The sequence below is a fragment of the Camarhynchus parvulus genome, chromosome 6, assembly GCF_901933205.1.
Source record: "Camarhynchus parvulus chromosome 6, STF_HiC, whole genome shotgun sequence".
Lineage (NCBI taxonomy): Eukaryota > Metazoa > Chordata > Aves > Passeriformes > Thraupidae > Camarhynchus > Camarhynchus parvulus.
In genome coordinates this window covers 1,148,414-1,173,938 of record NC_044576.1, presented here as the reverse complement: position 1 = coordinate 1,173,938, position 25,525 = coordinate 1,148,414, and the positions used below count along the sequence as shown (strand labels likewise).

The 25,525-nt window shown below is 43.0% G+C and overlaps 1 protein-coding gene across 1 annotated transcript in view; it reads left to right on the top strand.

The window, feature by feature from the left end:
• Window positions 1-23,911, top strand: part of TET1 (tet methylcytosine dioxygenase 1) — a 75,190-nt gene extending 51,279 nt beyond the window's left edge. Inside the window, exons 9-12 of the mRNA XM_030950646.1 lie at window positions 1,893-1,982; window positions 2,407-2,544; window positions 10,131-10,470; window positions 13,465-23,911. Of these exons, the coding sequence (XP_030806506.1) occupies window positions 1,893-1,982; window positions 2,407-2,544; window positions 10,131-10,470; window positions 13,465-14,606 (1,710 nt within the window). The 3' untranslated portion in view covers window positions 14,607-23,911. The remainder of the gene's footprint in view (window positions 1-1,892; window positions 1,983-2,406; window positions 2,545-10,130; window positions 10,471-13,464) is intronic.
• The last annotated feature ends 1,614 nt before the right edge of the window (window positions 23,912-25,525 follow it).

Here is a 25,525-nt window from a genome sequence, read left to right as displayed (position 1 = left end):
AATAATGATGGATTATGTGAAGTAACAAACCTCTTAAAAAAAATCTAACCACATTAGTTACTTTACATTGAAAATATTTTCCTGAAGAAGGAATAAAGGTGTTGTAAGCTGGTAACTACTGCTGATGAACTGAGACTTCTCAGGGTGACTCCAAAGTGCCTTTTGTTGTGACTGTAGGTGTGTGTAACCCCAGTTCCCTATGGATCTCCTAGGTAAAAGTGCCACATCTTTGCTAGCACAGCTGGCATGTTTTGGGCACTGTTGGGCACTCAGTGCCAGGGTCTCTGTTTGGGTTGCACTGCAGAAATCTTCCTGTGTACACACAGTGTGAGACACCCCTTCTTCTTGATAGATGCCACTTGAGTCACTGCAGGTAAATATTGCTCCTAGCTCCTGACTTGTTGTCCTAAAAGGGTTTATGAGGTGTTTCTCATGCACATGGGTGCAAGCCCTCAGTCTCCCCTGGGCAGTGTGGGCACTCACAAAACTCAATAGGGCGCTCACAAACTTCATTAGGGCTGAGGGGGGGCTTCTGCCTCAGCACAGCACTCTGCTCTTCTGTCCTCCTCACTGAACACCTTCCTGAGGCTCTACAGCCAAACCCAGCTCTGCTTGTCTCAAGAGGGAATTTGTTTTATAAACTTACACTTAATAGGAAAATGTATTTATTGGGCATCCTTTCATTTTAGGGATCCTGTTCCTTCTCTGTCCTTTGCCTGTGTGCTCAGGTTCTCCCCTGTATAATGCTGTGCATGGGGCATTCTGTGCATGCATTTTCCCTGTAGGTTTCTGATGCTGAATGAGAGGAGGTTAAGGGTGTAATATATTGAGGAAAGAATGGTTCCTAGGGTAGATATCCTCCTGGTAGGATGGATAATTAACCACGTTAACTAACCACATTAGCTTCAGTGTGGTTCAGAAAACCTTGTGGTAGCCATTTACAGCTGATAAAACTGGGTTTAGTACAAGTTAAAAATACAGCATCATCTTGTAATGTAACATCCCATTGAAAAAGCAAAGTCTCCTGGTGTTTATGTTGGTGTTTACAGTGTGTGGTGATCAGCGGGTTTTTTTAAACAAAAAATTACAGCTTGCTTCATTTTGCCACTATGCACTGTGAGAAACTGAAGCTGCAGTTGTCTCTCAAAGCTTGGTCCTTGGAGGAAAAGAAATTAGGGAGTTTGTCACTGCCCTTTGCTTTCCCACTTGGTTGGTGATTTTCCTGGAAAAGCAAAAAGTTAGGATAAGAATTTAGGGATTGTTTCTACAAATAAGAGCCTAAATATGATACTGCTGTAGAAGCCCACCTAGCTAATTCTGTGTTTATATGGATTAGCCATATAAAGGGAATGTTATTTCTGAATCTAGTAGTTATTTCCATTAAGTCCTGATTTTTGCCCCTCCAAAGAACAAAATATGTTCCTGTTAAAAGTTCTGCTGCAATATAAGACCTCAGAGCTGAAGATAAATGCTATTAGGAGTTTCTCACACAGTGTGTCAGCACAGGCTAAGGCCCCATAAGCAAAACACCAACAGAAGACCTGGGCTTCCATCCCCATGCAGCTTGGGGTATGATTTTTCTCCTCTGGATGTTACTTCTGTGTTTTTTGTGCAACATACCTCACTCGGCTGCATGTGGAAAATGATGCAGAAATCAGTTCCTGTGTGCTGGGTTGCTTTGATCTAGCAGGTATCCTCTATTGTTATTTGGCTGATTTCTGTTTAACAGCTTTGATGGTTTAGTTTAGGCATTTATGCTTGGTGACAAAGGGCAGCAGAACAGAAGTCAGTTTAATAAAATATGAGCTAGAAGCTGACCTGTTGGGCATGTCTAAACTGGCTGAGATTCTTTTAAAGCAAGCTGCAGCACCAAATGTTGCCTTTCCCTGCAGGAGGAACTTCTTGAAAACAATTTGCAAACGTTGGCTACTGATGTGGCTCCAGTTTATAAGAAGCTTGCTCCAGAAGCTTTCCAGAACCAGGTGGGTGTGTGAGATCCAGCTCTGATAAACAGTTTCAATCCAAGGAGCAGCCCCAGAGCATGTTCCTGGTGGCTGTGCATTTGGAATCCTGGTGCTTTTGGCAGGTTTCCATACACTGCCCCTCTCTACTTGAGCTGGTTTAGCTACTCATGGTGCTTAAGTAGTGCCATATTTTTATCTGTGAAAAATGCTTAGAGATAATGCTGTAAATAAAATGTTTTTACTATCCAAGACATTTGATTGTGGCTGACCCGATTATCTCATTGGCGTCCAGCCACAGACGTTGCATGTTTCACAGGAAAACATGAACCCCTGAGTCTGCCTGGCTGCCCTGATTGTGTCCCGGAGCTGTGGGTGGCCGGTGGGGTTGCACACCCAGCACTCTCAGTGCTCAGTGTCTGCAGTTTGTTCTCTCTCCCTCCAGGTGGAAAACGAGCACATGGGCCCCGACTGCCGGCTGGGCTGCAAGGACGGCCGGCCCTTCTCGGGTGTCACGGCCTGCATCGACTTCTGTGCCCACGCCCACAAGGACACGCACAACATGCACAACGGCAGCACTGTGGTATGTACCCTGCCCTCCTCGCTGTGCTCTCACTGGGGGCACAGCAGCCTCCAGATGCTGCTGCTGCTTGTGGGCTCATTTCATTGCAGCTGTTTCACAATTAACTGCAGCTTGCCATTGATCGATGCCCATCTTATTTGTATAGATTTGTTACTGTCTACAGAGGACATGAGTTCATTTTATTGCATAGCAGATCAAAAGGGGGGTGGGAGTGATCCTTCCTACAAAATACCTTCATTCTGTAAAGACTCATTTGTTACTGTCTACAGAGGACATGAGTTCATTTTATTGCATAACAGATCAAAAGGGGAGTGGGAGTGATACTTCCTACAAAATACCTTCATTCTCTAAAGACTCCTGGTCCTTTGGAGAGGCCTGGCCAGAGAGAAGATCAGTTGTTCCTGGGAAAGGGCTGATGTTAAAGGCAAATGATTGTCTAACCAAGGACCTGTACAGACCTCAGTAGAGGAAGAGCTAAAGCAAACTGATGAATTAGTAACTTACCTCCCCCAGGCTCACCAAATTCACTCTTTCTTGCACTGGGCACTTACCAGGTTCCATGTTAGTGTACTTACAGGCCAGGAAGGAAACAGTATGGGTTGTGGTGGAGCCAGGTGACCATTACAGTCTTTAAATCTCAGTATGAAAGGAAAACCCACAGATTGGTGTGGCTGTATTATATTGATGGATTACCAGTGAGAAGATTGGTTGGGAATTACTCAGTTAAGTGATCTTCTAGAAATTAAGACCACAGTGTTGAAGAAAGGCTCAAAGCAGAAAAGATAAAACTGACAGTATTCTTTGAGCAGTTGGAGCATCACAGTGCTCTGAATAGTGAGGGTGACTTCTTGGACAGCAGCGCAGGTAACAAGAATAACTTTTCTATCAAAGGATGTATATCTGGAAAAAATATATCTAAAATCTCTGCTTACTCTAGAATTTATTTTTGTTTTTGGAAATGCAAACTGAATTATTGTGTTGCTGTGATTCAATAAAGTGTTGCATTTACACCTGTAGTTAACACTGAGCATTTCTATGTGACAGCAATGAAATGGCTGGTACAATTGTTTTAATGTTAATTTTGTGTTTGTAAGGGGAGCAAATGTCCATTCCTTAAAAGTATGGAAGCAACTCTGGGAATCCACCAGGAATGCCAGTCCTCAATAGACTGTTATTTTTGCTTAGTGTTGGAAGTATGCATTGCAAAATTGCTTCTGGAGCATAGGAATTTGATGCCCTTAAAGATTCTAAACTTGAAAATGAGACCTCCTTGTCAGACAAACTACATTAGATGCTTTTTGATGAAATTTAGTTTAGATGTTCTGAAAAGAGTAATTTAAGTGCTTCATTACCTCTTAAATTAGAGACAAAATGGCAGCTGAGTGTGCTACTCATTTTGCCATAATGGATCCCAAAAAAGTCGTAAGTTATGGCCAGAAGCAGGTGGAGGGACAATTAAACCTATTTTGTGGAATGTATTGGGGAATAGTTCTAGAACTGCATTTATCTGTAAGCACCTGCTGTCATTTCAGCTTCACATGATCCTTGCTGGTGCTGATACTTCATGGATTGGATGTGGTGTGTTTGCAAGTGGTTCCAAGTCTCAGAAGCGTGGAACAACTTGTGCAAGGTCACTGTATGCTCATCACTGTCACTTTCTACCCAGTTCTGCCAAATTCTGTCAGTTTTGCAGAACATGACTAACTGATTAGAACTGCTGAAAACTCTGCCTTGCAATCTGGTTTTCATGGGTAGCTCACTCACAAAGAAATACTGCACACCTGTGTTCTCTTTATTTCGATAGGATTTCTCTTTATGTTAGTATCCTTGCAGCAAGGGGCTATTTGTAAATAGAAACCAGTTGTAACTATCAATATTTGAGTTTACCAGCTTGAATTGGGACATTATGAAGGTGGAGTTGGGATTTCCTCGTGGTCTCTGTGCAGCCTCCCCAGTGAGGAGCTGTGGCTGTGGCAGTGTTTGCTGTTCTCTCTGTGCACAGTTACACTCACGTGAATTGGAAGCCTCAAACAAAAAACGTTGGTTTTTGCAAACAGGGTGGCAGGACAGGCTGGGCTTGCTTCAGTCCAGATTTTCAGGACAATCCAAATTAGGGTTGTTAGTTTGGGCTTATAACCAAGTCTGGTAATACCATAGGAAATGTGGTGGTAAGGGCACAAAAAGAAATCAGTGCACGTGATACCAGCACCTCCTGCATTCCTGTCTGGTTCCAGAAGGTGCTGTGTGACTGCCTACAAAGCTTAAAATACGTGATGATTTCTTAGAAATCACTGATCATCATGGAGGGGATATTTACATAACTGTTGATGTATTTTGTCTGTAAAATGTACTGAGTGCAAATACAATTCTGAGGTGACAGTTCTGCCAGAGATTGCTTTCTCACCATGTGGTCATGAACAGAATGAGAACAATTTGCCCTGTACTAGAAACCTCCAGCATCCATGACTTTACTATATTTCACTTTTTTTTTAAACTACTTGTCACATCTTACATTTTAAAGTCCCTACAGGGTGTACTTGTCATCTTGGCGCTCGTTAGTGTTGTTAAGATTTCTTTTCTTTCCCCTTACAGGAACACAAAATCTTTATTTATAAAATTTAAAGTTCTTCTGTGCTAAAAAGGTTAAAGTAAATGCCTTGTAAGTTGATAATTGCAAATGCTGCTGGCTCTGTTATTGTGACACCTTTTCATTTTCTCCCTTCATCATTGGTAAATCACTTTCACTGCAAGTACTACAGGAATTCTGCATGGGCCACCCAAAGAAAAAGAAAACCAGAGTCTATTCAAATTGTTTAAACCAGGCACAGTCATAAGTTCAGCAAAGGATTTAAATGAGGTTAATAATAAGGAATAAGTTTACTGTACACTTAATATATTTTAAAACATTCTTGCATTTTTCTCAGTATGTGTTTGATCAGCTGCACTATTTGTATGTGACTCTGAAAATTAATCATCCTGTAAAGTTTGTGTTAGCAGTGGCAGTGTCTGGGAAATGTCCTCTGGAGATACAAGAGAGAATAGTAGACCTTAACTTACACAAATTGGGGATTGCCATTACATGGTAGTTACCACTGAAGATTTGAGTTGCTAAACATTGTTCCTGGCTAGCAGAGTCAAGCTCTGAATTGACACTGCTTCTGATAGAAAGCTAAAATCAAACACTCCCTGCTTGCTCTGGTGTAGAATTCTGTGTGACAATTCTACAGAGGTAAACTAATGTGTTTGTCTGACAAAAGCAAAAATAATTTATGCCTACAAACTGAGTTTTTAAAGAACCTTTAAGGCCATAAATATACCTTTCATTTTTACTTAGGCTCTTCTGTCATTTCTTAACGTTCTCCTAAGGGCCACTGATGTATGTTACAGCTGCAGTGTAGGGTGCATGCTCCTTATGGATATGAAACTAAATGGGCAACACAGATAAAAGCTTTATAGTTATTGATGGAGCCTGTGCAATGTAAGTACTTCTGTTTCTTTATCAGATTAGCTGTGAAGGGTCATGTTCTTCATAGGTCTGGGAGTCCATTTAAGGCACTGGCAGTGCTCTTTTTGGGGTTTAAAAGTGACTGGGACACAAAGGCTGTTGCTGGTTCTGCAGCTGGTGTGTGGGTGTTGCTCATCCTTGGGGCAGGGGGCCCTTGGTGCTGGGGTGAGGAAGGACAGAGACCAGCTGCAGTTCTGTCTGATCCCTGCTGCCACACAGACATTGGGAAGAAGGGGAGGAAGATAAATCTCTGCTTTGAGGACACCTACAATATGTCATTTATTACTGGCAGCAGAGCTAAGTACTGACAGTCACCAGTCTGTCAACAAACTCTTTGGGGTTCAGATAAGACCCCCAAACCCTCTGGTTTTGCCAAACCTTGCTGTATTTTAACAGGCAGAGCCCATCACAGCACTGGCACGGGGCTCCAGGCCTTTGCAGTGGCTGACAGGGTGGCTGTGCATGGTTACACCACTTTCTGCACCCCCTGCTCACTTTGGGGGCTGCAGCAGTTCCAGGTGCTTCAACTGGTGCTTCAGCTTGTCACAGACAGGAGGAAAGAGGCATCCCTGGGCCTGTAAATGAAGAATTTCTGTTAGGTTTTTATATTGGGCAGATGGAGAAGCATGAGAGGTTCACTCTGCTGACCTGTGAGCTCCCAGGGAGCAGTTCTGTGCTGCACCTGTGTCACCTGTCTGATGGCACAGCCTGGGGGCATCAAGTGGGCAAAAAGAAGAGATGTTTGGGGTTCCCTTCTCTGGTTTTGACCTACATACACTTGTTCAGGGTAGACCAGGCCAAGAGAACAACGTGGTTTGTCCTGGCTGCAAAGGAACAGCAAAGATGTTTTGTGCATAATGGTGGGCAGGGCTGCAGCAGTCCCTGAGTCCCCAGGGGCACCCACTGTGTCTCCAGCTGCTCAGGCAGGGGTGTGCAGGAAACCTGATTCCATCTCCCAGGTGTGGAAAGGCTGTTTGACTGCTCTGCTGAAACCTGAATGTGAAACATCTGTTATTACAACACAGTGGAAAAGGCTCCATCATTGCTACATGTGAGGTTCAAGAGGACACAGGCACATCAAAGAGAGCCAGAATAACACATTGGAAGCTGCGTGGCTACAGATGGATGCCTGGAGGGGATTGCACCGAGTTCCTGGTGCATTTTAACTTTAAATGAAGGGAACAGTAATGAATAGTAATCAAGTTTCATAAACATGCAACTTTTACCATGACATCACTAAACCCAGAATAGGTAATGAGTTTGATCACCAAGCACATTGGAAAGCTAAACAAACCTTTTGGCCAAGACTTCTTTGGCCTTTGAGCATCCTGGATGATTTAGCTGCCTGTTCTGGAAAAAGCAAAGTAGCAGGATATGGAGCTTCATGCTGTAAATGGCCTTTAACAGACTTGATGGCTTTCTCATGTTTGTGTTTCATTTTGGTCAGTTTGCAGCAGTGTCAGTACCAATGGAAAATTCTGCTTTTCACTTCTCAGCAATGGCTCCTAAGTTCCTTAATGGAATATTTTGCACAGATTTGAATATTGGAATATTTTTTTAAGCAGATATTTCTCATTTGATGATTTACCACCTTTAGCTGTAAGTTTTTAGCTAATCTGTACTGCCTTAATTTATGGCTGGTTTTCTCATGTCATTATTTTCAGTTATCTGTTTGCCCTAGCACCCTCACTTTTATGTTAAAATATATTAAAGGGGCACTAACTGTGGAAGTGTATATGTATTAAAATTGGTGTTATGGTATTTAGGCTGTAGTGGACTGGACTTCTGATCTGGGTACGATTTTGGTTATACATTAATTTCTTACTATGTATTTGAAGTCAGTATTTCATATACAGGGTGTGCTGGAGTTGACAGTACTTGCACCACAGTTTTGTCAATATAGTACAGCCCTCATCTTGTTCAGTTCCTCAGAACAGTTCTTCATCTTTCTTGTTCCACAGGGTGTTGGCTTTTGCATGGAAATTTATCATTGTAAATTGGATAAGGGTCTCAGTATTCAAAATAATAAATATTGTGGATTAAATCTTCAAGACTTCTTTCAGACTAGTGCATGGGCCAGACACAGGCTGGACATGGTATTCTAAAAGATCACTGCCCATTTTCTGATGAAAACAAGAGGGAGCCAGGCCCCTCCATGCTGACTTTATTACTGCTTTTGTTAATAATTTAGAAGGGGAGAGTGCACTGGGCTTTCTGAAAACATCACTCCTATATAATCATGCTCTCTGTATGTCCAACCCTCTCACCCTTCCTGAATAAAGTGGCATCTGCTGGCCAGTTTCAGGCAGGTGTCACTGAGCTTGGCAGAAATGGAATTGTCTCTGGGGATCTGGAAGCTGTTGCTGTGAGCTGTGCAGTGTCCCTGGGAGTGAGCTGGGGGGGCTGCATGCAGGGAGGAGGTGCCCAGGCAGGGTGGGAGCAGGAGCCCTGCTGGGCCTGGGGCTGTGGGAGCGTGGCTGGCAAAGCCCACAGGCAGCAAGGTTCCAGTCCCTGCTCACTGAACAACTTCTGTTTTCTCTAAATCTGCCTCCTCGTGCAGAGGCTGCCCAGAGGAGGTGAGTACCTCAGTGAGTGCTACAAAGCAGCTGCTAACTGCCTTGGAGCCCCTCTGCATCCTTGCAACTGCCTCCTGAAAAGCTCTTCCTTCTCTCTGCCCCTCAGACTTCCTTCTCTTGCTGCTCTGCAACTGCCAAGCTTTGCATAGAGCTATTGATAAAGCCCAAGCCACCACGTTTTTGGTTCAGGATTTTTTAGTTTGTGGTTCTGTACTTTTATTTTTCTAGAAATAATTGTGTGATGCCTTTATGCAAAAGCTGTGCTATGAAATAAAAAATGATTGGGTTTTTTTAATCCCCTAAATAATAAAATTCTTCTCCCCTGGAATGTTAGGAATGGTGACAAGATTCTGGGAAATTGGATTGACTGTTTATGATAGGTGTCAGATACAGCCTGCAGAATGATGGAATGCTAAGCTTCCATCTAGGGGGCATCATCTCATCCTTGGCTGGTGCTCCTGTTCCTTTCTGTGTGTAGTTAGTGACTCCTGTGGAACAGCAGCTTCCCTAAGCCATGGTATCCATGTATGGCTTTCTAGCCATGTAGCAGTGCCTTGGGCATGGAGGTGCCCGAGCTGCAGAAGGTGAATGTTTGTACAAATGCTCAGGCACTGTTGCCATCCCTTGGGAATGATGCCAGGGATCAGAGTGCCAGTGTCAGTGCTGCTTTCAAGGGGATGGGTTGGTGTTGGTAACAGCTGGAACTCAAGGACTGCTGGAAATGCTCAGATTTATAATGACAACAAGAAAACTGTTGCAATAGGTTGGAATATTTATTACATTTCTGATGTGAGCTCATCAAACTGGATGTAATCAGCACTCTGCTCTGGGCTCCAGGATCTCGCAGGGCAGAATAACAGGAGGTAGGGCAGTGGCCTAAGAGAACATTTCCTGGGTCCTGTGAGTTAATTACAGTGGGCCATTGATTTAAGAAAGTGTTGAGAGAGGGAGGGAGTTAGAGCTGAGATTTGCAAAACTTACAGAGCAGTATGAGTGACTGTTTGTGCTGGTTTGGGTTTTTTCATTTACCAGCCACAACAAAAACCAAAACTAATTCCAAATCATAGAATAAATTCCAGTAGACATTTCTTGTTTAATGCAAAAATAATTTTTCATATTTTGTAATCCTTAAAAATGAATCTGAACATCAATGATGTATTTATGTATTTAAAAAAAATCAGAATGCTTCGGAACTTTGCCGTATATTTACAGCTGAGATTATTTACCAAGGTTGGCATACTGTAAGCTGAGACGAAATTTCACTTTCTTGTCCAAGACCTGTGCCTTGATCTTAAAGTATAACAGTTTTCTGTGTCATCACAGATCATGATATTTGTCTGACAAATAATTTGTCACATTATTTGTCAGATGTTTGCATTTGAAAGCCCCGTGGTGCTGAGGCCACAGAGCAGGAGTCAGCAGTGAAGCCTAGGATGGGTGCCTGAGCCTTTGTGTAACCGGTGCTTTGTGCTGTGGATGATTTGTGACCCTTGTGCTCCTGGCAGGTGTGTACCTTAACCAAGGAGGACAACAGGAGAGTGGGGGTGATCCCGAGCGATGAGCAGCTGCACGTGCTGCCTCTGTACAAGATCTCCCAGACCGATGAGTTTGGCACCGAGGAGGGCCTGGAGGCCAAGATCAAAGCCGGAGCCATCCAGGTGCTCACAGCATTCCCCAGGGAAGTGAGGATGTTGGCTGAGCCTCTCAGAGCTACCAAGAAAAAGAAGCCAGATACAAGGAGGACCCCGAGTGAAAAGCAGCCATTAATAGATAAAAAATATTCAACACCAGTAAAACTGAAAACTGAAGCCCCAGAAAATCTTGGCAACGCTTTGCATTGTTTAGGTGAGTGATACTTAGGAAATTCTACCAGTCTGTTCTGATTCCATGTTCTCCTACACATCTGATGGGAGGGAAAATCCCCTTTAAAATAAACTACTTGTATATTCTGCATTTTAGGGTTTAATGAACAAGTCACTGTAGCCAGTGTTTTCTCACGGGGCAGAAAAAAACCCAGGCGATGACCCAAAAATAGTTTGTTGGTAGTCTGTGAACACCTATGAAGCATTTTCAAATTCCCTTATTCTAATAAATAACGGCAGTTTGACCATCTTGAAAGAATGTTGTTGGAGTGTTGACCTAAATAAGCAATTTGAATTTATGTCACTTTGAAGTGCAAGAGCTGTGTTCTCCACTTGCTGTGGCAGACAATGCCTTTCTCAGAACCTGAGCTGTGACCCTTCCCTGTCAATGGCATGAACACTGCTGCCCAGCAAGAGCTGTGTAAAAACCCCAGCTTTTATCCAGTGGCAGTGCAGATTGTCCCTAGCAGGGCTGTGCAGGAGCAGGGCAGTGCAGGCTGCCAGCAGCCAGGGAGGTGCCAGGAGGCCGTGGTGGCTCCTGTGCCCATGGGCTGTGCAGGGCTGTGCCGTGCCAGGCTGGGCTGTGCCTGGTGTCACATCCTGGGTCAGCCCTCCAGGGGAAGGGCTGCTGGATGGGACTGGCAGTCCTGAGAAGCAGAAAAGAAGAAAGAGGTAGAAGAAGCCATGGACTTAAACTCTCTGATTAGCTGGTGAAAAATAAATACAATTAAAAGCACAGCCTGTTAGGAAGAAGAGAGGAAAACTAGCCCATCTGTTGTAATTTTGAATTTCATTTCATAAGAGACATCCAGACTGTCTTGGTTTGGAAAACCAGGTGCCTGCTAAGGAAGGCAGGAGCCTCCCCTGAAATGGAGAAAATGACACACCCCCCCAATTGCTGTAGATTTTAAATTAAGGGGCTCTCAGGCAACAAAAAATATGGGAGCAGGAAATAACAGTTCTTTAATAGGGAAGAAATTAAAAGGATAAAATAAACAATGGAGTGAACTAAAACAACACTGAGAGAGTCAGAACCCAACCTGACACCCTGTGGGTCAGGGTGCTGGCAGCAGTCCCATTGGAATTGTGGCTCAGCCCTCCTGCAGTGTCAGGGCTGGTTCTGCTGGAGCAGGGATCCTGGAGAAAGGTGCAGTCTCTTCCTCTGAAGATCCAGGGGAAGAGGCAGCTGCTGTTCCTCTGGGAAATCCCGTGGAGAAGCCGTGCTGGTGTTCCAGAATCTCCAGATTATATCCGGGTAGGAATGCTTGGCTCCTCCCTCTGGGCTCACATCTCCCAATGGGATGCTGTAGTTCTTATCAGCCATGCAGTGACATTCAATAGCTGTTATCAGCAGTGTCCCCCCAGAGGGAGGAGTGATTGTGATCACTCAGGCAGGGATAAGTAAAACTGCCCACTGGACAAAAGACAACTACCATACAGATGGTAATAGAAAACATCTTGCCTTGCAATCTGGAACACAGACCTATGTCGCATTTTTAAGGAGGAATAACAGGTAAATGTGTTTCAAAGAGTATCTGCATTTTGGGGGGATAACATTTAAAAAACAAATAAAATCCATTTGCTACACTTTCATTATTGAGTGCTGAGGGTTGTTAAAAGTTATTTTCACAGAACAGTCTCTCTCCTGAGGTGATGGAGAACGCCATTCTCAAATGCTGTGTTTAAAATCTTTAGGGCAGAGGCCTTGCCCTGGGGTGGGGGCTGTTAAAGTCATTAAACACTTTATGGTTTATTTCATAGAAAGGTTTTTAAAGAGTTGATGTGGCCTCCTCATGTCCCCATACAGCTTTTGGTTTCTGCATACTAACTATTGTGCCTGTCATTATCTCACTTTGACTTTTCTGCATTCCTATGGGAGGAATGTTTTTAATTAATCACTGATTTATAAATTACTAGCAGACAGAGTAGAAGGAAGAATTATGCTTCTACACTGTGTAAAACAATTAACTATTCTGTGTATTAAGGGAATAAAGAAACACTGTCAGTCCTCTATGAGAGTAAGCAAGAGCTCTGTGGGGTGCCAGCTGCCAGCAGAACACGTACAGCCATGGCAGGGCATGGTGCAAAGCCCAGCAGAGTGAGTGTCATTCTTTATTCCATGGGCTCTGCACCTGCCCATGATGAGAGGCAGCCCTGAGAGGAGCCTGTTCCCAGTCCAGCCCAGCAGAGGCAGCCGTGGCTGCAAACTGGTTCAGGGCTGACAGAAACTGAGCAAGGATGCCTGCACAGAGACCTGAAATAATGAGGCAATTAGATGGAAAGATGCAAGGCAGCCAAATCACAACTCAAAATCCATTTTATAAGGATGGGTTTACCTGGAGCATGTTGCCAGATACTTTTTTTTTAAAGGCAATTTCTGAGTCAGTTTTGGAATGCATGAGTCATTGTAATTCAGTAACTGTTTTTGCTGTGATGGACAAGATCCATAAACATGCTTTTTCCTTTGATCATAATGTGGGGTTAAGGCAGGTCAGAATTTTAACTGATTCACGGGCTGAATTTCAGACTGAATTTCATCAATTATGTAAAAACTGAAGGCCAGCAGTCAGCTGCTGGGAAGCATTTCTGTCGGCCTGGGCTGTGTGAATTGGGAATTAGTGGTTATTTAATTTTTTCTGTTTGTTTTCTTCATCTCTCAGTGAAATACCTTTCTATTTTATATACCAGCAGCCTGACTGGAAAAGGTTAAGGCATCAATTGAGCAAGGTTATTTTATATATATATATGTGTGTGTGTGTACATATATATATGATAAATATATGTGTATATATGTGATATATATAGAGAGAGAGAGATGTGTACAGTCATAGAGATACTCCTAGAAAGCTAAAAATAATCATTTTGAAAAACCTGTAGTCAATGTGCATTTTTCATGTTAGAAAGCAAGCATGCAAATATAAGAGAGGTATTTTATTGATTGAGAAGTGCTTACAACTTTGGTGTGCATTTTTTCTAGGGAACAAAACAGATGCTTTAAAACCTGGAATAAAAATGGAGACTTCCAACCACCTTTATGCCATGAAACATACTTCAAACACTACTAAAAATTGCTCTTTACTAAAGCAGTACACGGCTTCCTCCCCCTTTAAGGTGGATGGTTTACATCCTTACCCATCTCTCACACACAAGTCTGGCCTAAGTGCAGTGACTAATATTCAACAAGATTTTTCAGTTCCCTACGGGTATTTTGAATGCAGTACCAAGCAACCTCACGTGCCACCTTATGTTAACTGCAAGAGCTTTGATGTGTCAGTCAAAGATTATACTGGAATTGTGCTGAACGAGAAGGTGAACGGCGTGCCACCCGTTCTTCCCGAGGTCACTGCTCCAGGCCCCCCAGCCCACAAAGAGCCCCTGCCCACTATACTTGAACAGCAGCCAGACAAACAGCATTGTCAGCTTCAGCTGGACACCTCTGCCCCCTCAGAGCTGATCAGCTCCTGTGACTCAGCACTCCCACCAAGCTCTTTGGCACAGGATGCCCTCGGAACGGCGGCCGACTGCTCCCATGGATGCCCAGTGGAAAAGGGCAGCTCCCATGGGGGACAGAGCTGTGACTTTGACTGTGCTGATGTAAAGCAAAGCAGTGCACTGGGACAGGCAGCTGATTCTGAAGGAAAGGCTGAGGAGTTATGGTCGGACAGCGAGCACAATTTTTTGGATGATGACATTGGTGGAGTTGCTGTGGCACCTTCTCATGGTTCTATCTTAATTGAATGTGCGAGACGTGAGCTCCACGCTACCACACCAATTAAAAAACCCAACCGCAATCATCCCACGAGAATCTCTTTAGTTTTTTACCAACACAAAAACTTAAATGAGCCAAAACATGGTTTAGCCATGTGGGAAGCAAAGATGGCCGAGAGGGCGCGAGAAAAAGAAAAAGAGGCGGAACGATTGGGAACGGAGAACCCTGACCTGAGTTCCAGCAACAGGAAAGCAAAGCAGCCAGGTGAAAACAGAGATATTTTTTATGAAGACAACGAGTTCAACCAAATTCCATCCCGCCGAGCACTGACAGTGACCAAGGATAACGTGATCACAGTCTCTTCGTACGCCCTGACACGAGTGGCAGGGCCCTACAACCACTGGGCGTAGTGTCCGTGGGGCCCCGGTGCAGTCACACGCTGGTGCTTTCAGGTGCTGATACAGAACAAGCCTCGTGTCGTTTACTCTTTGCTCATCTCAACCATTTTAAGGCTGAGGTAAAAACAAAAAAAGGGGGGGGATTTCTTCTTAAACTGTGACTTTAACATTTGGTGGTGCTCAAGCACATTTTAAGCAAAAAAAAAAAAAAGTTGTATAGTTTTAATACATTCTAAAGAAAGATTTTGGTTAGGTTATTAACCTTGATTGAATCATTGAGTTTATTACCTGTAGGAATTTATATTTTGGTGCTTTAAATCGTCTGTTTACTACAAAAATCATTTATAGCTATTTTAACAGGTTCACATTTTATGGTGTTAAATCAAGTTATACAGTTATAGCTCTACACAGCTCTTGGTGCTTAACCACATCAAACAGTTAAAAATAAATAAGCTGAATTATTACTTCATGGTGCCATTGCTTTAACAACTTCCAACCATTGCTATATAGTCCAAATTACAGACAAATCTTTTAGAAAACCAACTAATTTTGTTCTTTAGATTCGTCAGTAGAATGAAGTTATTGGTAATGATGGCTGGAAGTTGTTTCTAAGCTGTAAATATATATTTTAAAAGCACTTTCTATTTTTAAAATTAACTTGAAATAGTATAGTATAAGGATCATATTGTCTAAGGTTTGTGCATACTCTCCAGAAGAAATGATTTTGTTCTTGCTGTGCAGAGTTCCATGGTGTTACAGGTGCAGGATGTGTGCTGACAGCATATGTGGTTGTTTTCAACTTGCCCTTTTTCACTGAAGATTTTATGTTGCATATAAACAAACAGTTATGAATTATAGAACCTTTTTATTCTTTTTCAAGAGAGTGTACAAACGTGAAAGAGGAGATGTCTGGTCAATCCGTGTGTTGCTATTGGGAGTTATGAATATTACCTGGTTTTTTAAGGCAGCATTTGTTATGGTTTCTTTGAGCAATAAGTGCATCAGTCTCATTTGTTTGCAGCATTCTAAGTTAACATGGCAACCAAATGTTCCTAATGCCTCAGGGGTAGGATTGTTTTGGGATAAAAAGTTACCCCCTAGAGTTGCCTTATTCTATTCTGATAGAAAAAAACAATTTGGGAAAAATACAAAGGAAGTGTTGGAAAACGATCAAATTTCTAATATTTCGCAGCAAAGTTTTTGTTAAGAATAACCTATCTGTTATATTCACCTTTCTGATTTTGGTTTTTTTACAAAAATGTTTTGTAAATTTTTGAAGCCATTTATACATTTGACATGGAAAAGGTTGCATCCTTCCTTGAAATTTACGTTCTTCATTTCTGTTGAGAAAGTGACATATCACAAAATGAGTATTTGCTAAACTGGAGGAAAAACAGACACTCCATTGCTTTTAAATACTGTAGCATCCCACTCTTCTTTCTGATTCTCCTCTCCTATGTATTTCTTGTTTAAACTTATTTATTTAAACAAATTACCAAATGACAACATTAGCTAAGGACTGACCTCATCCTGCAACTTCTTCCATGCGAGCGGGCTGGAGGCAGGAGGAGCCCTGACCGCAGGCTCCCTGGTGCTGGATCAGGCCCGCAGCCACAGCTGTCCCCTCCTCTGCCTCAGCCTGCAGGCACAAGGAGGTCACTCTGCCAGTGTGGGAACATACTAATCATATACTTGATAAAATTATACTGTAGTGGTGCTGTCTAGAGGAATATGAACTATCTGGATCTGCTTTATTTAAAGACAAGGTGCTTTTTCCTTGAGAGCTGAAGTGCAAGAACTCCATTGCAGTTCGGTACGAGAAGTCCATCAGTGTTTGGAACACACAGAGCCAGTCAGGACCTTGGTGCTACAAATCCTTTGGTGCGGTGCAGATCCAGGAGACTCCTCTGGAGCCAGGGCTGGAGTAGCAATCACTATGTCATGATCCTGGGTTCAGTTCTGCAGATTCCTGTTCAAATTGACAAAGCTGTTAATGGCGGAGGATGGAGGAATTGAACCAGTTCTTTGTATCTTACCTATTTTAAGTAAAACCTGTAAAAACCGGGTATGCTGCAAATTTTAGTTCAAAGCTTAGTATTAGTTCAAATAGAGGATATGAAGGGATTGTAAATAATGATGAAACAGAACCAATATTATGCCATTGTTTTGTACCAGCAGTTTTATGCTTATTGACTATGTAATATACAGTATACATCAAATCATAATGGTATTTTGTGTGCCTTAGATTTCCATTTTAAAACTTGTGTATTTTTGGTGAGCCGAAGATGAGCAGGAATTGCAGCTGTCCATCCAGTCAGTGGTGCTGTACATTCCATAGCTGTTCAGCCATGTACTTGTCCCACCATGCAGAGATTCATTTCTTGGTTTCACTGATAGGCCTGACAGCTTCAGTTTCTGTAATGCTGTAAGTCAGCACTCTGGTGTGACAAATTTTCTACACAAAGTTGGTAAGCTACAGAGCCATCTCTACCTTTTAAAATGTTCATACCATTAAAGTGGATCATTTTTACTTGAATCTTCTCCTACAAATGCCCACATTAACATACTGGAAACTTCAGATAAAAATGTTCAATTGAAAAACCAGCAGCTTCCCTCTAAGTGAGGCACTGAAAGGTGGATCTAAAAGGATCCCTTCAAACAGGTAGCCCAGCTCTACCTTTCTTTGAAATGGCAATTCTAACAAAGAAATGTGTATCTTAACATAATTAATACTATTAACTGATAGGTGCTAAACTCACAGTTACTACTTCATTAATATTACTTACATGAGAGAAATATATCATCTACACAATAGCAGATCACCCACAGTGCTCTTTCCTTGGCTTTCACCTCAATTGCTTTTTCAACATCTCCTGCCTGGCAGGTTGGCCACTTCCACTTCCTGCTGTGATTTGAGAAGCTGATCCTTTCTGTTGCTGTACTGCAGTATAGAAAATGCAGCTATTTACTGCTTTTACAACTCTGTGCTATTTCTGGTAACACTTCAGGATATTTATCAGTCTTGTACACAAATTGCATTGTTTTCAGTAAGGTTATCATTTTATAACAGTGTTTGTCTCTTAAAATCTTCAGCTCTGTGGGTCTGTTCTTTCCTTTGCAACCCACACAACCACTTGTAATTTGCTCTTAGGTTTTAACCCAAGTCCTTCTTGGATAGCCAGACCAGGAGCTGGATCAAAAATGAAGGCAGCTGGCTTGGTCAGACCTGCATGTTTTATTTGGTTTCCATCAGCTGGCACAATGTTCTGGGTGAAAAACCTGCACATGGATGCAGGTGGGGGCTGGCAGTGGGGTGAGCTTGTCTTTGGATCAGTTCTTACAGTATGCCAGGAAAAACTGTCATGATCCAGCACAGGACAGCTCTGACTTCCCAGAGGAATTGTGTCTCATCCCTTTGTGCACTGGGCCCAGTACCACAACCCCACCTCCACTGGGAGGGAGGAGCAGGGCTTGTTTGACTCCCTGGGGGAGTCACTGCAGTTGTGTCCAATTAAACAGCGAATTTACTGATTTTTCACGTGCTGGTGTTATTGCAGGAAATAAAAAGAAATATTTCTATAAATGCTTTAGTCACAAGATCCAAGAAGCTTTTTAACTACTTACAAATACTTGCAGCTTCCAACCTGTAACAGTTGTATTCAGATTTTTTAAGGACTTTCTAAGAATCTTATCTGCTGGTGAAAGTCCTTGTGTTACCTATGACCGTGCTCCTCTAGATGTAGAACAGAAATAACTGTAGTTAATCTTGAGCAACGTTTTATGTTAAGCATGGGTAAGTGACAACTTGTCTAGTAGTCAAGATTCTTTCTAGCATACAACTGTATGGGTTTTTTAAAAGACCTTTTGAATTTCATTGCAGTATTAACTGAATATGGTGGATTAAATTTGGGTCCTGTTCACACTGCTGCAGCCCTGCTGACTCCAAAGGGCTCATCCATGAGGTTTTCCTGCAGTGTCCATGTTTAACTGGATGGATGTGGGCAACAGGTGACCAACATTTGTGCCAACTCAGAGGTCAATCTTGCTCTTTCACTTCCCATGTAGCTTCTTGAATGTTGAAATTAACTCCATTTATCAGGCAGTCACCAGCTTTGTAATCCATTTATGTATCTGGTTGTTTCATTTCCATAGAAATCCTGTAGTTTCTAGGCTAGCAGAAGGAAATGGCTGTGCTCTCAGATACAGAAAACTCAACTGCATGGCCACTTCCATGCTTTGTGTTTGTTAACACCAGTCACATTCAGGCAGTGTGGGACAAACTCCTTCTGGCTGACTGTGGTCACTGAAATTCAGGTTGGGATCTTTGTGATGTCTGCTCCATGAAATTGGGTTTGATTCCTTGTGTGAAAGCTGTCTGCCACTCTGTGAGCTGTGGTGAGCTGCTCCTCAGTAGCAATTAGAGATGAGGAGCAGTGCAGTCACTTTTGGGAATTCCTGCTTTATCAGGTGTTGATGTGACTTGCAGGAGGAGGTGTGGAGGGAATGTCTTTGCACTGATGATTGTGGCACCACGGTACTGCCCTGCAATGTCTGTGTCACAGCACTGCTGTGACCAGTGAGCCGGTTCATTGTGGGCATTAGGTACAAACTCACCCCTTTCCACAGTTCCTCCACAGGCAGAAATCTCCCCTTTGGTCTCTGCCTGCATAATGTGGTTTAAAAAAGCACCAGAGGAGGGAGAGAGTTGGCCCCCATTGTCAATGTACACAGAGAAACAAGGTAGCAAGTGCTGCTGTCATGGGCAGCCTGCTGCCCTCTGCCCCACCAGGACAGAGAGCTGCTGCTGCTGCTGCCACTCCATGGTCTCCAAGGTCCTTTCCAGCCTTGGTGATTCTCTGCACAGCACAGGTACATCACAGGCAAAGCTGTGAAGGTACAATCGGTTTTTGAGTCAGCCTTCTGTGTACATGTGGTTGCCATGGTACTTCTTTATACTAATACTTCTTTTGGTCCATCTGACTTTCAATTCAGTAGTTTATTTTATTTAGTCTGTGACAAACTTAACATTCTCCTTGAATCTAAACAGTGACCAGTGTCAGAAGTCTAGAGGATGTGGCTAGTTAGTCTTAACAATTCAGGAAATGGTTTTAGTCTCTTGTGGGATTACCTGATGTTTAGTCAGTCTTCACAAGTTGTCCACATTCTGCTTTAGGGTGTTAGTACAAAATTATAATTACATCAAGGAAGGAGTTTTACATTGGAGGTTTCCTGAAAGGCCAAGGATTTCTAACAGTAGAACCTGATCAGGCACCAGGCTACACATGGATCACTTCCCCTAAGGAGTGGCTGAATATGTGCTGTGTTTGTTACTTCTCTGTTAAAGACTTTTTGATTCTTTTAGAGAACAGGCAGAACTTTTTAATACTGTCACACACTTGACTAAATTATGAAGACTTAGTGCTATGTGATGTTGTGTTGTGTCTCTGAAAAACACTTAATATGGCTGGTGTGGATTAGTGGGTACCACTTTTACTCTGTGCAGGTGACACTGGATTCTCTGGCCACCTTTCTCCATGGTCGTTCCAAATCATCAGCTGTGCTCAGTTAGTGCTGGCTCACTTGCTCACCTGCTGCTGCTGGATGCTTTCAGTGCTTGTAACTGCCCCAAGAGTTTCTCCCTTCACAGATCTGCTTCAGCACTGGGCATGAGCAGCACTAACGGTGCCAGCCTGCCCGTGAGCCCCTGCACTCTGTCCTGCTTGGAGTGCAATCAGCCACCTCCACCTCAGCAGTGTCATATTGAGCTGTTCTCCTTGGACTCTCCCCTGAAATCCATTTATTTTATATCCAGTCCCCTGGAACAGGCTGCCCAGAGAGCCTGGGGATGTGCCCCATCCCTGGAAGTGTCCCTGGCCAGGTTGGACAGGGCTTGAAGTAACCTGGGGTAGTGGAAGGGGGGTGGAAGGACATGAGCTTTAAGGTCCCTTCCAACACAAACCAGTCTGATTCCTTGATCTTATATTCTGTATGTGACAGTTCCACGGCTTTTACTTCACATTTTCTCATACAGAGCCTAGAACATTACAGCTGGGATTTTTTTAAAGTCCAGTAGAGAGGGACAATTCATAATCTGTCACAGTCACTGTTTTCTTACTTTTTCTAAAATCAAATAATCAGTTTTCCAGTTAATTTTCAGATTTTTTGATGTAGTTGTTACAATCTGTTCTTGTATCTGCAAGTTGCCAAACAAAAGAGACTTTGCAAGGTGAGAAAACCATCATCCCCTGGGAAGGAAAAGTCAATCCTTCTCAGAGTACAGGATTTCTTCATGTGGGTTGCATCTCTGTGTCCTCTTGTTTTTTTGAGTCACTTTTAACATCTCTGCTCCATTCCTGACACCAGACAGCTGCTGCAGCCCCTGCATGATTGCAAGAGCAGGAGTGTTTCTTTACATCTTCTTTAAACCTTAGCTCAGTCTTTGTGAGATATCCAGGTATTATGTATATTAAATGCCTGAACTAACACAGGACTGCTTGGAAAAAATGTTCTTCCTCTGTGGCAAAAAATGGAATTGAAGGAACTTGAGAAGAAAATAATTAAGGTGGTTACTGCCTTTTATTGGAGTGTATTGAGGTGGCAGCACTGCTGTTTCTTTGTCTTTCTGAGAATTAAGACTTTAGGATTTTTTCCAATCCAGTTCCCCAGTTGACCATCCCAACAATTGCTCATGGTGCTCAACCATGTTCTGCTAAGCTTCAGTTTTAAAAGATACAAGATGCTTCTTGGTGCTGTATCCTTCATTCCTCCAGACAATGGATTTTCCTTTCTTCTGCTGGGCCATATATATGGCATTTTTCCACACACACTTCTGTTCCAATGCCAGAATCTTCCAGCAGCATCCCTGCATGAGTGCAGGACTGGGGTGCTCAGTACCTGAAGGTGACAGGTTTGGCGTGACACCAACGGTGCTTTTGTCAACACCCTGCACACCTCACAGACATTGCTCCCAAAGTCACAGAGCCCAGGTGTAGCTCAGAAACTGCAGCTGTGGGCAGGACAGGTTTGGCATTTCAACTCCAGAGTTAGCCCTTCGAGCAGCTGAGCTGTGCTCCAAGAGGGGCTGGTGCACTGGGGCCAGGGAACTGCTGGTTTTGATGTTCAGTAGTGCAGTTGTTGTCACAGAACCTTTTAATGCTGTCGTGGAAAGTTTTGTGACCTGATCAATATTTTACATGTATATCTGTATTTTTATTATATTGTAATGGAAAAAGGGTCTAGGGTTTGGGAGTTGTCTTAAAGTAAGAATGGAGGCCCTGATTCTCATTTATACTACTGTCCTTTGCATTGCTTTGGGAGGATAAAGGGGCCCTAAATGGATCTCACTTTGGCTTACATCCTTTGGGGTATCCTTCACACTGATCAGAGGATAAAAGGTCAGTAGTATAAATAAAAACAGTTATCAAATGACTGATTTGTACAATCATCTGAAATTAATTCCATGGTATCCTTACTGTGCACATACTGGCCAGTAACATCCAGATTGTTCTTAGTTTAGAAATACAGGTTGAACAGACCTGCTTGGGTTTTACCAGGTTTTAAATATTTGCTTATATTGGCTGTCCTTTGCCCAACACTGTCTACAATGACAATGTGCTAAAAGATTTGTACCTCTAGGTAATGGCCAGCCCAGAAATCTCACAAAATTATCCAAAATGCTATTTTTATGGTAGTTCTTAAAATACTTGCTACCCTTTATCATAACTTGGATCCCTTTTACTTGATGATATAAACTGGGGTTGTGACAATCTACTGAACTCCCTTCTGTCCTGACTTCACCCCCAGCAGAGTGTGCAGTGCTGTGTGCTGGTGTCACACCCTGCTGAGTTTGGGGACACAGAGTTAAAGCCAACACCTTCTGCCTTCCCTGCCTGTGGTGCTACTTGCCAGGGAGAGCCCTGGCATTGCTCTGCATGCCTGAGTCCTGCAGAGCTCCCCTTGCTGCCCGTGCAAGTTCTGTGTCAACAACAGCCCCCCTGCATTGCAGGGATGCAATGCCAACTTCTCCTTCAAAAAAAGTTTGAGGATAAGGAAATATACTGGAAATATATTTTCCTTCTGAAATTTTTACACTGCAGTGATGCTGCAGAGCCTAATGAGAACAGATTTTGTACCAGCTTTGTGAATGCCTGTCCAATCCGTGCAACTCAAAAGGCAGCAGCTGAACTTCATGAAACTCTTGTCCTCTAAATGAAAAAATAATTGTAGTCAAGAAGAACAAATGGGATATCCCAGTACTGCTAAAAGAAAGGCAGTTCTAACCAATGCAAACATTCCTACATTTCTGTTTTTAAAGTGAATTATTCTATGATTATTTGCTCAGTTTGGAAGAGACAGCTCTTCATAATGTGACAGTTTTCACGCCAGGTCACAAACAGTGATCAGAATTTGCTGTCGTTAAGAAAGAACCTGAATTTGTAAGGACATGCTGGACTGACATGCAGTGGCTAATGAACTCCTTCCTGCTTTGGGGACATAACAGATTATGCCAAAGCAAAAGAAAAAAAAGTCATGGGTTTTTTTCCTTCTCTCTTTCTTTTTTTCAATCTTTCTTTCTTTCCTTGGGATGCATTTGATATTTATTTTTCAATAATTTGAGTTTGAGGTTTTCTTCCCAGTTACCAGCGTACTGTATTGAAATCTGGAACATAAAACTAACATTTTTAAGCAAAAGGTGATGTACAGGGAGAAAAAAATCAGAAAGAAAAAGCACTTCATTATGTCACAGTATTTACAGGAGAAAGTGTAAAAATTACTTCTTTTCTCAAAAAAACAAAAACATTTGGGGCCTGATTCTTTCCTAGTGTAACTGAGCCCAGCTCCCTGAGGCTGGTGGAGCTGAGCAGAGTTAGGCTAGCTGAGAAACTGAACCTTAAAATCTTCTTTGCAGACAAGGGAACCCTTACCAGCAGTACTTGAAGACTTGTGAGTTGTGACTGCATGTTACTTGAAAGATCTAATTAAGCTATGTTTTTTGGTGCAAGCAGTTGTTGTACATGATTTCATGTTTATGTAGCAAGATGCATTGAAATGTTGATACTAGTATTGAAACATACATGTAAAAATTGTCGTTGTGGAAATTGTCTGTTCTGTTCTATTTTTCTTGTGTGTCTCATCTGTTTAGAACGTAAACTTTCTTTTTTTTTTTATTGTCCTAACTGAATAAGGCTAAATGAATACTGTAATTGAAAATATATTTTAAATCTTGTCATGAGTTTTTAAAAAGACTATTACAAATTGTATCATTCCTGATTACACAGAACTTTGTGGGTGGTTTTAAATAAATTTTATACTTCTATTTTGCACTTAGTCGTCTAATTTTTCTTTCCTGCTCTTAGCAATAATAACCACTGTCATGTGTAGAAGTGTATTTGTTAATTAGCAATACCTAAAGGGGCTTCACCCAAAAGGTCAGCAGGTTCTGCAGTGGAAAGGGACAGGCCTAAAACCAGTCCCTGTTCTCAGTCTGCCTCTGCTTGAGGCTGGACTGACCTGTGCCCAGAGCAAGAGAAGCAGCCAGAAAATCTGAACTTCATTTTCTGACTGAAAAGGACAAAACAGTTTGTGAACACATCCGTACAGGGCCTCTTTTTGCTGCCTGTCTGGCAGAGCAACTTATGGGAATCACTTACTGTGGCATTTAACTGCAGCCACTGGAAATGTTTTTATCAGGTTTTATTTGCTGCAAATCAGAGGGTGTGCTTGGGGCCTTTCCCTCAGAACAGACCTCAGCACCAGCCTGCTTCACTGACATCGTAGTGCACAGCAATGCTAAACAGAGTCCCTGTTGTTCAGGTCTGAAGGAAAGGAGGAGTACAACTCTGCTCATACTTGCTTCTTTTCCTTCTCCAGTATGTGCAGCAGCAAAACAATAAACAAAAATAATCTTCCAGGTAAGTGGAATCTCCTAGAGAGCAGAAGACTGCTGGTCTCCTCTGGCTCACCAGTGCCCTGGAAAGGAGCTCCATTGTGTGGTGTGGTCCGTGCAGTTCCTGGGGGATGGATGTGACCATCCAGCAGGGAGCTCTCACCCCTGGGTGAGCCGCTGTCCTGCAGGACAGTCCCTGCCGGGCTTTGACAGCAGCCTCTCCCTCCCCAGCTGCCCCAGCCCTCTCTGAACTGCCCTGTCAATCCTTGTTAACAGTCTCACCTTCCAGGCTTCAGTGGCACAGTCAGGAGCCCCCAGCACGGTGGCCTAACACAGCACAAGGATTTCTAAAGCGCTGCAAGCCTTGGGGCAGGCCCAGGAGCAGCATTCCTGGGGAGGAGCTTTCCCATTCCCCACTGTGAGGTGCTGCCCGCCCCTGGGCTCCCCTGGCACTGCCCTGGGCAGGGCTGGAGTGTTCCATGGGAAGGGGTCAGAGCAGGGCTTCACCTCTGCCCTGTGGGACAGAGCCAAACCAGCCTGAGCTGCCCTGGCATCCCTGCTGCTGCCAAGGGGAGCCAGCACCTGGAGCTGCCTCCAGGGCTTTCTCAGTATCCTGGAGTTCTGATACACATTATGCAAGGTAATCATATGTTAATGTAGTACAGTTGGTTGCTTTGAAATTTTTAAGCCTTAGATTGCAGTGCCTACTGAAATGGTGTTAATTGTTAACAATTAATTAAGCTGCAAAATGGGCTTTTTTTGCTGGTGCTACAGTTACAAGTTTTCTGGAGTACTCCTGCACTGCTACACATCATGGAAAACCAGGATTTGCTGTTCAACAGTGCTAATGTTGGTTCCTGCTGTTGATAGGTAATATTTAACACACAGGATTAGTTTACATTCAGAAGGGTATTCATCAAAATATTGGGGTTCCTGTGCACTCTGTATATCAGAACAGAACATTCAAATGTGATTTAAACACAAGCAAGGTAATGCTTCAGGGAGTGTTTTGGTTCAGGATGCAGCCTAGATAGTCTAAAATAAA